General features: G+C 39.8%; 1 protein-coding gene and 1 long non-coding RNA gene across 4 annotated transcripts in view; one reads left to right on the top strand and one right to left on the bottom strand.

Annotated features, from left to right (window-relative positions):
• The first annotated feature begins 1,720 nt into the window (after window positions 1-1,720).
• LOC115646602 lies at window positions 1,721-10,115 on the top strand. The gene is made up of 2 exons (XR_003999073.1): window positions 1,721-5,856; window positions 7,649-10,115. It is a non-coding gene; the product is annotated as an uncharacterized LOC115646602 (long non-coding RNA).
• A 439-nt stretch (window positions 10,116-10,554) lies between these two features.
• Window positions 10,555-16,983, bottom strand: part of MBP (myelin basic protein) — a 170,106-nt gene continuing 163,677 nt past the window's right edge. For 2 of the 3 annotated variants that reach the window (XM_030552607.1, XM_030552608.1), the window contains 4 exons: window positions 16,912-16,947; window positions 16,216-16,248; window positions 12,771-12,896; window positions 10,555-11,011 (listed from right to left, as the gene is read on the bottom strand). In XM_030552607.1, coding sequence (XP_030408467.1) covers window positions 10,955-11,011; window positions 12,771-12,896; window positions 16,216-16,248; window positions 16,912-16,947 — 252 coding nt within the window. In that variant the 3' untranslated portion in view covers window positions 10,555-10,954. The remainder of the gene's footprint in view (window positions 11,012-12,770; window positions 12,897-16,215; window positions 16,249-16,911; window positions 16,948-16,983) is intronic. The other variant, XM_030552609.1, reaches the window with a different exon arrangement.

Below are 16,983 nucleotides of genomic sequence, written 5' to 3'. Positions count from 1 at the left end.
TGACCATGGTGGCATGGAAGAAGTTTGTGATAGTAGATGTCAGAGCAGTCAAGTGTGTGGGAGGGGAGTCCCTCTACTTTTTCTGTGGGGGTGGACAAATCAATCCAAAATCCTAATGGCTGTGCTCAGTGATTGTGAGTTACCAGAAACAGTACTTTTTTTGTAGGAGTGGCACATGAGGCAACCCATTTTTCCCACTGTTGTCCATCATAAATTGTCTCCATGATAGCAACATCCTTTTCAATTGTTCTAGGATAGGTCATACTTTTTCCTCCATGCCTTCTTTTTTCCATCCAGTTGGAATGCAATCTAAGATGTAGCTTGTGCTTCTCCCATGGAGTAGCCTGATGACATGGGAAAACCACCAGAGTGTTTTCTAGCTGATTAAGTCCACAGTCTGCTGACCTGTGCAGTGCAGTGATGCCACGTTGGTTATACAATTGCTCCAATGAATTCCCAAAATCCTTCTCAAACAATGCTGGTGAAATGCATTCAGCTTCCTATTGTGTACTACTGCCAGATTCTGCCGAGGCATACAGTAATGTTGGAAGGACAATACCATTGTACAATCTCACTTCAAGGTGTAGTTGTATCCTGCTACTCTTCCAGGTATTTGGCAAACAAGTAATTGATCCACTAGCTTTGCCAATTCTTGCCCTCAATTCTTTAATGAGCTGACCATTAGCAGAAATACTTTACTTCCTAGATTTAAAAAAAATAAAGTTGTAAACCTTTTGTAGTCTTCTCCATCACTCACTTATCTGTCAGTGTTGACCCTATTCTCTCCTATTTGCATACACTTGGTCTCAAACTCCCATTTTGGTAGCTTCTACTCTTACACTCCCAAAAAGTACTTTTTCAGTTCCTCAAAGCTAGTATCCAGTCTGACTTTGTCATCTAAAAAAAACTAGATCCTGCAGTCATCTCTTGTCCAGACAATGCCAGTGGCCTCAACATCAACTGTTGCTTTTCTCATCTCAAAGTCTATAGCAATGCAGAGCTGGGGATAGTGCTCAATCTTGCTTTACAGCAGTAACAATCTTAAGCCATTTTTTTGTTCTGACAGCATGCAGACTCATACTAGCAAGCTTTTATCCAATTAACATTCTGCTGGAATTCCATAGTCTTTCAGAATCTTCCAGAAGGCTTGCCCATGAACACTTATCAAACACTTTTGAAAAATCAGTGAAGTTAAAAACCATCTTCTGCCAGTATTCTAAACCTTGCTCAATAAGTCTTCTCAAGGTGAAAATCTGATCTGAACACGACCTATCAAATCAAAATCCAGCCTGCTTATCTCTGAGTACTTTGTCAACAGCCGTTTTCATCCTATTCAAAATGATAATGCAAAACTCTTTTCCAGGTACAGATTGGAGTGTCACCTATCTCCTGTTATCACAAATAAATTAATCCACCTTTTTAGGGATTTGACAGATAACACCTCTTCTCCAGTTAGGATAGGTCTACTTTTCCAAAACCATTCTGTACAACCTGGATATGTAAATCAACATCATTTCTTTTTGAGCTTTTAGCATTTTAGCATGTTTCTTACCACAGCCTGGTGTTTTACCACTCCTTAGTTGGTTTATGACCTTAGTTACTTCCTCAAAAGCAACTGCTCTTAGTGATATTAGTAACTCCACTGTTAGTGGTTCTGGGTAGTTGAGCATAGCCTAGAAATGTTCCATTCTCTGTGACTAAAATTGTACCTCTCATAGGATATTAGAAAAAGTTTTTTGGGAACCCCTCGCTAGCATGCCTTCTCAGCTTCTCTTGCTTTGTTTTCTCTCCCTTCTCTCTCATTTCTTCTGGCTGATCTTCTGACTTACTTGTCTTTGACCTCATGTTCTTGCTGCAGAATAACTCTTTTAGTTCCATCTCATTCTTGTTGAATTCTCTTCTTTAATATTTATATTCTTCTTTCTTAGATCTTCTTACTCTCACTGTAGTCCAGGCTGCATTCACACTTCATTGAAAAAACTGGCATTGTTGTTCTCTGCTTCTCGGTGGCTGGAACTCATGGATGATGCAGTGTCTGTCTTGGGCCTCGAGGAAGACTTCCTGGCATGCTTATGCACATGCTTCCTTGCCTCACGGCTAGACCCCAGCATGGGGTCCATAACACCTGGTACTGGTGGAACTGGACTGGAGCGTTGCAGTAGGAGGTGCACTCCTTGATTTGCTCAGGCCAACGTATGGTGGGGGGAGAGGGGCGAGGGGTGTCTCCAGCCTGGATATGACAGCAGACCATGTGGTGATGCTGCTTAAGGTAAAAGAATTCCACCTTCCCAGGTATGGGCAGGGAAGGAGAGGCAGGTATTGCACTTGGACACATGCTGGGCTCCCCCCAAGCAGTATAGGCAGTGCTGGTGGTCATCACTGATTGAAAATGAGCAAGGGCAGGAAGCGCATATCTTGAACCCCATTGTCTTTGTCCTGATCCAGTACCCAGGCCTGGGTGCTCAATGGGGAGGGCTGTTTGGAAACCACCGAAGCAGTGTTTTGAAGCTCCTTAAATCCTAGGGAAAACTGCTTCTAACAGTAAAAGCTAGAACACCTCTACCTTGATATAACGTGACCTGATATAACACGAATTCAGATATAATGTGGTAAAGCAGTGCTCTGGGTGGGGGGGGGGGGGGGGCTGCGCAGTCCAGTGAATCAAAGCAAGTTCGGTATAACGCGGTTTCACATATAACGTGGTAAGAATTTTTGGCTCCCGAGGACGGAGTTATATCGAGGTAGGGGTGTACTACAAAAAATAAAATGCTAACTATGTACAAGAACAATTTTTTATGCAAAGTTTGTGAAGCGCATCACAAGGGATGAGAGGACAGCAGAAGCTTTGACTTGGACCATGCAGTGGGAAGAAGGAACTGAGAGTGAAGTCAGTCCACCCTGCCATTAATCACCTTGGTCGATATCATGAGTTGAAACAAGGGTGCATGTGTGGCTCACCGGACACTACTACTTTTTAAAAGCTCTGGCTCGACGTATGCGCATAACCCTCAGTGGAATACCATCACTTGAAGAAGAACTACTAGTTTTTGAGTATCATGCTGTCTGCCTTATGTGGTAGTGCCTTCTTTAGTTTTATTTTGATTCTCCCAATAACAAGATGGTTGTCACTTCTAATATCAGTACTCGTATACACCCTGGTGTTCAACAGTGATCTTCTGCAGTGCCTATTAATGGCAATGTGGTCAAGCTCTTTCTGGGTGAAGCCGTCATTTGATCTTGTCAATTGAGGGAGAATCAAAACCCCAAGGAGGTTCTTTGTCTGAAAGGGGATATCTTCACAGCTAAGGTTAAGACAAGAATTGGGAGTTGCCATGTTAGCATACTTTGCAACACGGTAGACTATTTCAGAGAAATGAAATTATTTGTATTAAGTGTAGTTGGACTGAAATGAGATGAGATGGACTAGACAAGGTAAACTACCATTGGAAAGTGTGACTTTATTTTTTATTCTGGGGGAGAGGATAGCAAACAGCAGGAAGACATAGGCTTATTATTGAGTAAGGAAGCTACTAAAGCACCGAAGAAGTGGTGTAAGCTCAGACATATTGACTACTTGCTTTGTGACAGTTCAGTGTTATGTGCAATAAATTATAGTGATGAACAAGTCAAACACGATTTCTGTGAAAGATTGCAGAGTGGCCTTGGCAAGATCAATAAATACAAGTTATTCTCATGGGAGATCTAAATGCGCACCAATTGGGGATGATAATTCTACATATGAGCATGTTATGGTCAGACATGGTATCCCACGACAGACCAACAATGGGGAAAGTTTTGTTGAACACTGCTGCCTATATCTTTGTATTTTGGAAACAATATTGCCACACAAGGAAAGGGACACAAATTGCCAAAATATAATGGCCTGATTTTCAAAAGTTCTGAACACCTGCAGCTCCAGTTGACTTTAGGAGGATTTGCAGGCACTGAACACTTTTGAAAATCAGGCCATGAAGAAGCAGGAGAGCATGCCAACACTGAAATAATGAAACAGATTAAATGAAATAAATTGAGAGGAGAGACAGAGTAGTGAGTTTAAGGATCTTGATGTACAACTGTTGTGCAGTCTTTGCTTTTTTTAAGAAAACTTTTGGCAACCACTTTAGGTCAAGCAGCTTCTATAATATTGCATTAGTTTCCCTGGATTTAGTTCTGACTTTGAGAATTGTCAGACAGATTGTCATCATTGCTGATCCCCTCACAGAGCATCATTCATCTGAAAGTTATTTAGACAGCTATAAGGAGAGCAAAAGAATTTCCATCACAAGAAATGTTTGGCAGTTTCCAGATAGTGATTCTTGGAGTGTCATGGAAGTGAGCATCCTCCCTCTCTCACTGCTCTTTGTTAGTCTTGTCTCATGCATACAGATTAATCCATGGACTAGACTACATGTGGCAGTGCTTCACAGATTCCTTTTATAGGGCTGGAACCATTTTCAACAGGAGATGCAAAGGAAAGTGAAAATAGTATTCAGAGTAATTTAGTTCATCTGGCTGAGGGACTAAAACCCAGATCACTTGGAGCATGTTAGATGCAAATAAACAGACTGCCCAGAGTCAGAACTCCTTCAGCATGCTCCATCAGAACTTCCTGGGCAGAAGGGGTGCTAGCCATCACAAAGAAAATCTTACAAAATTGTTGCCCATCAAGCACTTATGAAGTACTGCAAGCTTGACTTTCACCCTGCTCAGGCCTGCCAACAGGAGTTCTGGGCTCCAGGGCCAACCTTAGTGGGGGTGGAACCCAGGGTGGAAGTGACAAATCCTTCACTTCAGGGACCAACCCCAGGCTGGCCCATGAGGCCCGGCCCTGGAGTGGTTGTGAGCTCCTAGGAGCCCTGTGGCCCACCTGGGTGATTTCAAAGGGCCCGAGACTCGTAGTTGCTGCTACTGCAGCAGTGGCGGTGGCCAGGGGCACCTGGGCAATTGCCCCCTTTGCTTCCTCGTCGGTGGGCCTGATTCTGCTGCAGAAGCATCCTTTGGCTGAAAGAGGCCCCAAGCAGTTAAATACTGTACCTATGCTACTCTCATTAGGGAAAGCAGAAACCATTAATCCTGCTTATTCCTGCTTTCCTACTATTTTTTCCCTTATTGCTCACTGTAATTATCTCAGGGTAAGTCTACATGAGTGTGATACATCAGCACTGAGGCAGTATGTCTGGTGACACAAGTTATATCGACTTAAGCAGTAGTGTAGGCCAATCCTCAGACTGAGGAAGAAGTCGGGATGCAGAAGGAAAAATTTGTCGTCTAGTGAATTCCTTTCTGGGACCTCTTCCCAGTCTGCCCTACCTGAGATGTAGTCTCTGATGATCAGTATAATGGCCTTTTAAGAGTCTATGTGTATAGTTAATACAGTTAAGAAATACAGAATTGGGTTGCAATTAAAGTTTAATTTAATAAATTGTTTATAAAGGATAGTAAATGATTGATACATGTTATAAGCATGCTACAGACATCAGATGCATTGTACATGTTAAAAAAAAAAAGTAGATGATATTAGATGGTTATAAGCAACCTCTTGAACTCTAAAATAATCCATAACAATTGATTTAATAGATATCAAAACATCTATTCACTATCAACTCTTTAGAAACAGAACTTTAATAATAATGGTCAGACTTTATAGTAAAGAAGCTTGTATTTAGCTAATAGTAAGAATTCAGTGTTTTCATACAGCTTTGGAAATACTCCAGCATGAGGGCAGAAAAAGTAGCATGCCTAAGCTCCAGAGTCTTGTGGACAAGTCTGAACTGCTTCTGATATTTGGAGGAAGAGAGAAACAGCCTAAATGCATTAGACTGGGGGAGAGGTGAGTCCCACATTGGAAATCATCAGGTAACAATTTTTCCATCACCTTTATTACATCAGGAAATGTTTAATTCACTATTAACTTGAATCTCATCATTTGTCATTAATGATATCTAATGATATTCTATGATTCACAACAGTCTCTACCATCTTGTCTAATACATAGAATGTAGTGCTCCAGTCAGCTAAAATACAGAATGCTTCTGTCATTAAAAAACAGTTTCCCATAGCGAGCTTTGGGATGGTATAAATTGCACATGGCCATGGGTCTCTATAGCAGAATTGGCCCGTGGGACCTGCAGAGCCCATGATTGCAGCATCTTCTGTTATCCCCCCAGATGTGCAGGACCTAGAAATTAGAGAGTGATCTCAGCACTTCCATTTTTTTAAAAAGTAAATTTCTCACCCAATTCCTTAGAAAAAGAGCCTGGGAAATGTCAACTGATCACAAGGGTTTAAATCCTCTCCTCAATTTTTCCTAATGATCAGATTATTTATTATATGCCACCACCTACAGCTCCTTATGGTTATTTTTTGGAGTCTGGGAAAATCATGACCATGTTTCCCTTGATTTTAGGGAAAGACCCATGATCAGTTTGTAGCTTCATGGACAGCACTTCCAACACTGTCATTAGAGGCCCAAGACTAACAGGGGCGGCTCCAGGCACCAGCGCAGCAAGCCCGTGCCTGGGGAGGCAAGCCATGGGGGGCACCCTGTTGGTTGCCGTGGAGGCGGCAGTCAGGCTGCCATCAGCAGTGCATCTGCGGGAGATCCGCCAGTCCCGCAGTTTCAGCGGCAATTCGACGGCAGGTATTCCGAAGGCGCGGGACCGGCGGATCTCCCACAGGCGCGCTGCTGAAAGCCGCCTGAGTGCCGTACTTAGGGCGGCACAATACATAGAGCCGCCCCTGAAGGCTACCACAGTCATTCAGCTAGCTCCATGTAGCTAAGGTGATTCCTCTGCTGAGCAGCCTATGTGACCTCTGCCCAGAAAAGGGCAGTGTAATAGTATCAGATGCTGCATTGTATTTGAGAACATGTTTTCTAATCCCAGCTCAAACATGGACTCCTTGGTGGCCTTGACCTATGACAGTATGATTTGGCATCTCCATAAAAGCCGCTGAAGTAGAATTCAATTTTAGAAGGATTATATATGAAAGTGAGCAATATTAAAGAATATGAAGTAATACCCTAATAATTCATTGACAGAAAGGGATAACTCAGAGAGCAGTTGCAAGTAAAGACTAGGTCAAGAGGCTCACCGTACCAGTGATTTATGGAACTGATCCAGATCTGAGAGACAAGATGAAAAACAGTGAAGTCATAGGATTTAACAAGGAAACTGAAGTAGATGAGGATAAATGGGGGAATGAGATGAAGTAGGAAGCAGGTGGCATGTACTTAAGACAAGAGCTGGAGATTGAGGCCAACACTGGGAGGGAAGAATGAGGAAAGGACAGATCATCACAGTTCAGGGGTGTTGGATCTGGAGATTCAGGCCTCTTGTGAGTGATATAATGGACTGTCTCACAAGCCATATTTTTGTCTGCATTTTCCTGGAATTTGAGAGCAAGATTTTCAGAAGGAAGGGGAAAGCAGTTTCCAGGTGTAGCCTGAAGAGCCAGGTTGTGCATTTTAGTTGCCGGAGAGGTTTCCCAAAGAAATGGAAGGGAAGGAATCCTCCCTTCCTTTTCCAGATCATGATGCGGCAGTAGAGCTGCTTGTTGGCCACCAGTGTAGCCTCAGAGCTATATATCTTTTGGCTTATACTTCTCCCTCCATGTGTGGAATGAAGGGTGGACACATGCCTACTTTCAGATCCTGGTCTCTTCCATCCTGCTAAAACCCCCTTGCTTGGAAGTTGTGTAGATGCCCAGTCTCTTGTGATGCGTAGAGAAGAGGAAGTGGATGTCAGTCACAAGCTTACAAAGAACTATTATATATAATAGTGAGGTGAACCATATTTTTTAAATATATGAAAAATATCTTGATGGTCCCATTTTCAGAGAAGGCAAAACAAGAAGTATACCAGCCTTTGAAAAAGTTTTTTTTTTTTTTTTTTTTTTTGGCGGGGGGAGGTCTTAAACAGCATGAAGCAACATTTTGGAAAAAAAGGTATTTACCTTCAGAAATCACCTTAAACACCTTTTCATTAAGTATATTTGAAGGCTGTCTTTAAAAATCAACGTAGTTTTCACATAATTCATGCAGAGATTGTATATTTTTAAATTTAATTTTTTATTCTATATTTTACCTGTTACCAAAAGTGTTATTTTACAGAAAAACACACACATGCATACAGTATTCTATAAAGCTTAAAAAAACCAAACTGGTCCAAATGTCATTACAAGTTGATTATTTTATTTCAATAATGAATGTTTTTAAATGCTGTATTCCTACACTTTTGTGAACAGTACACATTTAAATTAAATTTACTATTGTGTTGTGGAGTATACATCTGCGTGAAGCTACATATAGAAAAATACACATAGCCAATGACTGCACCACAGCTTGGGGGAGGGAGGGCATGGTCCAGTTTGCCAGGGGAAGGGGTATTTCACTTTTGGGGAGTTGGGGGGAGAGGCACATATACTGCTGCAAAAGCAGAGTGGGTCAGTGTTGCAATGCTGACTCATCCCTCAGGGACCAGAAGAGCTGGGGAGTTGATAAAGGGCAAGCCCAGCAGAAGACCCTTTTCCCTGGACCAGATGGAGTAGCACCCAGCCTCTCAACCTTGGAAGTGGCAAAAAAGCAGGTTTGGTCAGTATCACAGTGGGCACTGCACTAGCCACTCCTTTCTTGGGAGGCTGGGAAGGAATTTTCCCCCTCACCACCAGATTAGCCAAACTGGAGTGGGAGATTTTTGCATCCTCCACAGCATGTTCTGGAGGGCAGCGGCTGGGGGGGTGGGGGCGTGTTGTAATGGTGAGTAGGAAAGGAAGTTAGGCTATGATGTCGCAACTCATTATGTAAGTATGGGGCAGATGTCCAGTGCAGGCATTCCACAGGGAAGGGATACAGTGATCATATAAATGGTTTGATAAACAACTTAAAGGAGGTGTTTGTTAAAGGAGTGGAACGGGCTGAGAGGAGGGAGGGATGGCATGCCCATGGCTGGGACCTTTCTTTATAGCTCACCTTAACCCTCATTTGAGAGTGGGAGGTCCCAGCAATGGATTGGCTGGGGACCAGGATGGGAAAAAAGGGGTTGAGGGTTGGCAGAAGTCCCCAGGAAAATATTGAAATGATCATGGTGTTACCTGCACTGTACACTTTTATCTGTCAGGTAGTCCCAGACATCTAATAAAATTGCAGCCTGGTTAAACCATATTCACGTCTCCTGTCCTTCCCGTATAGCCAGACAACAATGTAGCATAAGGAAGATATAATAGGTGTGTGTTTAACAATTTTGCCATTTTTCCATTTCTTTTGTTTCTGTTTTCCTACCCTCTCATCTTTCACCACTGCATATTAATGGCCAGTGCTTTAAATCTACAGTAGATTTAGAGACAAAATAGAATTAACAACACATGGTATGTGTCAGTTGGCATTAACATTGGCTACTCCTGACAGTTAGTAGCGTAGCTGAAACTGAGTGCCAGCTTAGCATTAAATATAGTCTACAATGTATATGCTAAAATAAAAAACACTGAATCAGTAAAGGAGGGTAATCTCACAAAATATTAAAGTTTGTTATAAAATAGTGCAATTCAGAAGAGCTTTTTTCCTACATATGGTTGGAATGGAAATACCATTGCCACATGTATACATTTTAGTAGATTTGTGAACAATGTTAAACACTAACTAATGAATTAGATTTAATTTCTATAAGGCAACTATAATGCAACAGTTAAATGTTCACAGTAGTTTACTACTAGTTTGCTTTGGTGCACTGCCATTAAAGGCATCTATTTCGTCATAAGACAAGATTACCAGGTTTAACACTGCTGCAGTAACAAGCAAACTACTAATAATTCTAACTTGAGATGTGCAGGACTATCTGAAATCTCAATGCTGAAGGGCTTTATTTCTTTCACAAATTAGACTATTTTTGTTTTATTCTTTAACTGCTAAAGAAATGCTGTTGTAGCAGTGTCTGCGTGGAGCAACAGTTACATGCACTGGTCATGTGCAATCTTAGATGTTTCTTCTCTGGGAATGTTCCTTGTTTTTTGTTGTAAGACATTAGTCTAACCCAAGTTTGAAAATCCTCTCTCTCTCTCTCTCTCTCTCTCTCTCTCTCGGCCACACTTAATTCTAAAGGCTTGGGTGTGATGAGCAATTTGTAAAAATAAGGAATTTCCTTATTACTATTGCTTTGCGTCTCATTGATACTGTAACAGCTGCCCTCTCCCTCATTTCACATACCTTGAACTCCCAAAGTTTATTAAATCTTTCCATGACTGCCTAATCCTGTTATGAAAAGTAAAATATTCTGAGAGAAGTGACATTAAACAAAAATAAATCCAAACAAAAAAGTGTTCGGATAAACAGTCCTTGCAACTTCTGCACATGGTTTTTCACAGCAGTGTTTAAGAAATCCTTTAATGGCGGTACTCAAAAACCAAGACAGTTGCTCTGCATTTGCAATTGTAAAAGCAGCAAAGAATCCTGTGGCACCTTATAGACTAACAGACGTTTTGGAGCATGAGCTTTCGTATTCACCCACAAAAGCTCATGCTCCAAAGCGTCTGTTAGTCTATAAGGTGCCACAGGATTCTTTGCTGCTTTTACAAGTCCAGACTAACACGGCTACCCCTCCTGATATTTGCAATTGTGGTGTTCAGTGAAAAAAAATCAGAAGACTTGTGGGGCTTGGAGAAAAAATAAATAAAATCTAACATGCAATTGGGACATCCTGAAGAAGAATGAATAAAGTGGGGGATCTTGCTATTTTACTTAAAAAATGAAGATAGCAAATAAAGCTACTTTGTGTGTGTCTTTCATTCAACTGTTGGTCAGGGATTGCCAATAGAAGTTTATATAATCCTAATGCATGCACAACTCAAATGACATTAAGTAACAGATTGTTTCTATCTATGTAATTCTTGCAATTATTATTAAAATTTTAGATAGTTATCTTATGAAGCAGAGTACATGGTCCTTGAATGACGTCTTAGAACTTCAGCGTCTAGCAACTGGAGAACCAGACCGTGATCCAGGTCGGGAACCAGATCCTCCCTGTGGAAAGAAGAATAAAATCAATTTGATTAGAAAGGTATGGTACTCATGTGTGTGTGTGTGTGTGTGTGTGTGTGTGTGTGTGTGTGTGTACACACACACTCTAATTCTAAAAAGCTAGGTTCTAGTATTATAAATTGGTAGTACAGTTGAGAGTCCATTGTTTCTAGTGACTATCTTTGGATAAGCCTGTGTATTATATCACTAAATTAACTGAATGCTTGAAATTTCAGCTTTGTTTCAGAGGGATGATCACTTTTGATAATTGAATTTTCAAGTAGAATGAGTTTGCTCTAATTAAGCACCTCCATCGCTAGCACTTTTGTAATAATAATTTATTTCCAATGAGTGGAGTCTTAATTAAGTTGTTATGAAGCCAGGGAAATTGAGACTTGACCTGAGGCCATCACTGCATTTTGCAAGTGCACACCCTTTGGAAAAGTTATAACATGGGCATGTACTCTGTGAATAGCCTAATAGCTGAGCATGCCAGAGTATAAGGATTTTCATCCACTAAATCCACATTAACACTTGCAATTGCACAATTGTGAGTCTTTTTAAAGGACAAGCTTAAGTGGTAGCACTTGTAAAGTATAGGTACAAATTTGTGGAAAGATGAGGTTGATGGCTGCATATCTGGTCCATTTTGCATATAATTAGAAAACAACAAAAAATTAACAGGAAAGGGAATAACAAAATCTTAACTGTATCTATCAGTTCTTATGCAAGTGATGACACAAGTGTGTGTGTTGGGGGGGCAGATTGGGGCCAATATGAAAATCAGACTCCTACTGCGAATGCTTCTTTTGGCTTTCCCTAGACATGTATAGAACCTCATTACTTTCCATAAAGCTCCTTCCAAGTCAAAAACTATCATGCACCACTGAGGAATTAAAACTTCTCTTCATAGTGCCACACATCTATGTAATGTCTTGCACTAAAGCAGACATGCATATTTATCTCTTTATTGGCTTATGTAGGCTTATTTCAGTTATGACTACTGGTGAAAGTGCTGCTGTATCTGTTCTTGGAGGATATGCTAGAGACGGAAATTATTCATTCTTCTACGTTCCATCTGGAAAGTAGCCTCACTGCTGATTGCATTATTTACTGAGAACACAACACTAGTAGTGGGAAATCACTGTGTCTGGCCTTAGAGTAACAAAAATGAAGGTCTCATGTTATTTTTTTGTTTGGATACGGATGTAATAATCAGTTTAGATTTTTCATTTGTCTCCCCCCCCCACCCGCCCTTCTTTGGAAACTATTTGGCCATACACTGCCTTTTTATTTTTATTCAAAATGTTTGCTAGGGACCCAGAGATAGTTAATCTTGGAGCATATTACAAATATGTTTTTACTGTTGTTACAGAGAAGAAAATTTTGGGCCAAATTCTGCTCTTAGATATTCTGATGTAAATCCAAAGTAACTTCATTGATATCTAAGGAGGACTCCCACACTTACACCAATGAGAGCAGGATTTGGTCCCCTGACTTTTGATTAGCATGATCAATCAAATCAGAAATCAGTACATTCCTATTATACCACATTAACAACTGAAGTACATAAAACAATGTCAAGCACAACTTGCTTTCATACAAACATAGTATCTGCTCAATTTTTTTTTGTAACTCAAGACAAGTTTAGCTCAAGAATATTTGAATGTGACTGATATTAAATAGATTGATCTAGAGAGGCATTTATGCTTTTTTTTGTAGGCTCAATTTTTCACTTATTTTAAGTTTACTTGTACTTTACCAGTTTAAAGATTTTGGAAAGAGTGCCCTGGCCATCATGGTATGATCCCTTATGTCCCTTATAAGCAGATTTATGCTCGGAGAATTTGCCACTTCCTCCATACCCTGGCTTGTGTCCTTCACCTCCCTAGAAGAGAGATCACAGATATCTCAGGTATGTTGTTCACACCAGTTACCTTCATTTGCGACTGCTGGAATGTAATGCTTTCAACTTAGTCAAGTAGTTGAAAGTGTGGGAGGAAAAAAATTCTAAATAGTGAACAACATGGAAATCTGAGTCCCAGACTTTGGTCTGTAACAGAGAAATCGATAATCAGAACAGGAATGTTGTACTGTCAAATGCATAATGTGAATGGAAACTGAAAAAGGAAGAATAGTAAATGCAACTGTGAATTTTGAAAAAGAAACCTATAGACTTAAAAATGTTTTGTCCCCTTTAGAAAAATATACCAAATAGCACAAAAGGGTAGGAAGAACAAAAATCTCTTGATCAACATGGAGATTTTACATGCAGCTGAATTTCTCCTAAAAGTATACATCACATTTTCAAGAGCTTTTCAAACACTTACACTTAAGTACTAAGATCACTGGTGAAAAAAAGTTGTTTGTGAAAGTAACTGCCTGAGGAGGAAGAGGAATACTAGAACAGAGTTTCTCAAACATTGTACCCTTACACAATGGTCTAGACAGTATTTGGTCCTGCCATGAGGGCAGGGGACTGGACTCGATGACCTCTCGAGGTCCCTTCCAATCCTAGAGTCTATGAGTCTATAACTAGGGATAGACACCTCCCACCAACCTCTTGTTGAAGACATTGTTTACAAGTTGTGATTTTGGTGGCGATCCTGGGCAGCAATTTACTTTTTTGCTGAGTAATTTCCACTTTAGACTCAGCAAAAATAGAACTGTAAACTTGGATTTTTTTAAATTACTATTTTAATGAATTTAATGCTTATTAAAGTTACCAAATTGAAAGTTCTAGGCACTAGATACCTCCAGGTGCAAGCTACAGTGTAATTCACTGTCCATGCCTAATCACTCACTAGCCTGTTTATGGAGACTATCAATACTGTGCTACAGCCAGATGTGATGAGAAAATGTATCCATTAAGAGACTATCAAATCAGTTCATAAGGTAATCACACAGCTGCCAAATGGTAAAGATTTTCGGAGTCAACCTGGAATCATACGAGTAGTGCAGCCGTAAAAAAATAATAATAATAAAAAAAAAAAGTCCTAATTTGTTATCCTGTCTCCTGAACTACCCAATTGCCCTTCAACAAACAGGTCTGCTTTTGCTGAGTCCTCAGTAATAATTCCTATAAGAAATGGAAAAAAGAAAACCCTCTTTCCTCATTTTCAGTGTACATCTTCTGAAAAAGATTGAAGCCTCCCCAAGGGGGCCAACCTCATAATTTGAGAAAAACTGTTCTGGAGCAAATGAAAGGCAAGAGACAGATAATCAAAGGACAGTGAGAGTGTGTTGGCAATTTTGCATCCCTAATTCATTCACAAAGCACAAGTGAAGTTGATGCGGAATCCTGCTTCCTTGATTTTTCTCTCTGTTCTAAGAGCCAAATTTGTATTTGATCCATTGAGAGAGCCTTTTGTTGTTAAACAATAAAGTAGAATAAATACATTCACAGGTCTGTTCAGATACAATATTACAGCTATCGCTCATGTTAATAAAGAAGGTAGAAATGACTATCTGAACTTATTTGTGTATAAGAGATACTGCCAAGATGACCTAGTTTGAAATTGTTATAAACCTGGCAAGGAATATCCTTCATTTCTAAATCTCTTAACTTTTATTAAATCCCGTATTCTGTAATAGCAGTTTTCAGAAGTCATTGGGTTTGATCATGCTTGCATTGAAGTTAGTGGCAAAATGCCATTCTATCTCAATAGGTTTGACTTGCTCTGGATTCAATTCTGCACTCATTTAATACTCTCAGCTCCCAGTTGCTTCACTGTGTGAACCTGATGATGCAGCCCTTTAGAACTTGCATTAGCTTCAGTGGGAGTCATGCAAACAGAGCCACTGCCAAATCTAGATTTAATGTTTGAGAGAGAATGCCATACCCAACAGCTGGGAAGTGCACTGCTGTGTTGCCAAAGCTATTAATGTTTCTGCTGACCCCACCAGTCCTATCGTAGTGGACCCAATTCTATGTGGTGAAGAACTTCACCAGCACTTGAGTTAGATAGGACCTTCTTATGAAAGGACTGAGCACACTTTCACCTGATGCTCAGCCTCTTTCAAGATTTTGTTCCTACTACAAGAACAGAAGCAATAAAATAAAAAACTATATATTGTTTGTCAAATGGAGGGCAAAGTAATTAGCAAAAGAACTGGGTTTTTTCCCAATCTTTTAATAGGCTGTTACAAATATTGAGCCTGTTGTTGCGAAGTGTTGAATGCCCTTCACTCCCATTCACCTTCTTACATTGTAGGTGGAAATTGAGGATTGGGCTTTCCAAAACCAAAATTTAGTCCTTCAAAATTTCCATATATTACTGACTTCAAGGGGAGTGTTATTTGAGTATTAGCTCCAGGATTTAAGCTTATTGGAGAATTTCAAAAATAAATAAGAAAAACCTTAGAGTAAACTCTTGACAGTGTGATTTTAAGAATTCACACATTAGAATCTTCGGCCATTCCATTGGTTAAATGATTTCTACCATGTTATGAGCACAAAGCACACAAAACCTCTGATTTTGACAAAATAACTTTTGTGTTCTAGGAAATAACTATACTGATAGTAACCTTTAGCATTTTAGAAGCTTTAATATACCATTTAAGACACTATAATAATCTGCCCATGTGTGTAATAAAAGCTGTAGTGAAGCAGAAAATAGGATTTAGTTAGCTGTGAGATAACTGCTTCTCTGCTACTCAACACTGTCCATGTTTTAAAACATAACTGCAGAAAGAGCCTACATAATAAGCAGTAGTATTGATCTCTTCTTTTTAAAAGGGACTGCAAAAACATATGACAAAAATGTACATACCAGAGACAATATTAGCATATAGAAAAATCAGGCTTATGTAACAAGTTCCCCAGCTCTTTCAACCCTATCCCCAATTCTTCCCCTCCCCGCAAAAAGAAAAGACAAAGCAGTTAAGTCTTCCACGAGCCTTAAAGGAAAAGAGGTAGTTTTGCCATGCAGCAGACGTGCTCCATTTGTGCTAAAGCAAAAGAGATTATATCACTGTAAGGTTGACAAGCTTCTGGATAAGAGCAAGCAACAAAATTATGACCATAAACAAACTGCTGTGTAGGAGGGGGAAAGTGGATCAAAAGGAATAAAGCAAAACAAACACCAAAATCAAGACCGAAACATGAATGTCAGGTTGCTGCAGCGGCTTGAAAGGCAATGATGAAAGATATACTTTGGCCTTGGTAGACCAAAATGGCTGTGAATGAAAGCACATTCATCACCTACCCAGCTAAATCTGGCGAGGGATAATCCTCTCCCCTGCATATGTAAGAAACAGAAACAGTGATATGATGATCACCATGAAACAAAGGATGTTCAAGATACGTGAGACAGAAAAGAAAAAAGAAACAGCGACCAGAGCTGGTCAAATAATAGACTCATACATTTGTGAACAGTCATTCTTTAAATTAAAACCAACATTCACAATTTATATTATTTGATCTATAAAGTTAATTAAATAATACAAAAAGTTTCTTAAATGGTTATTTGAACGGAAAAAAGACAAAATTCACAATTAGAATGATTTGCAAAATTTATTTTACCAGCTTTGGTTTAACAACTCAATTTACTTACAATTAACCACATGAATCTTCTTGTAATTTCACCAGCTACTTTTAGATATTCTCAAGGTTTGGCTGAAGAATATGTTTTAAAATATTATGAATAATATTTTACATTTAATTATCAGCTTTTATGAAAGAATCTCAACATGCTTTAGATCAGTGGGCAAGCAGTATTATTGTCATTTTACAGATGGCTAACCTGGTGTCACGCAGCAAGTCAGTGTTAAAATCGGGAATAGAACCCAGGTTTCCTGACTCCTACTCCCCTGTTCTAAACACTTGGTAAACTAAAATGGCCAGATGAACAGGTACATATTTAACCACAATAATTAGATGGGATCTTGGGGAATACACTTACCTTTGCCTGCACTGGGGGTGGTGTCCTAGGTGACACCTACAGAACAATAGAAAAAAATTATAAAACAGCAGC

Source organism: Gopherus evgoodei, chromosome 2 (assembly GCF_007399415.2).
Source record: "Gopherus evgoodei ecotype Sinaloan lineage chromosome 2, rGopEvg1_v1.p, whole genome shotgun sequence".
NCBI lineage: Eukaryota > Metazoa > Chordata > Testudines > Testudinidae > Gopherus > Gopherus evgoodei.
Note: the sequence above shows the minus strand (reverse complement) of the source record. Positions and strands in the feature narration are given on the sequence as shown.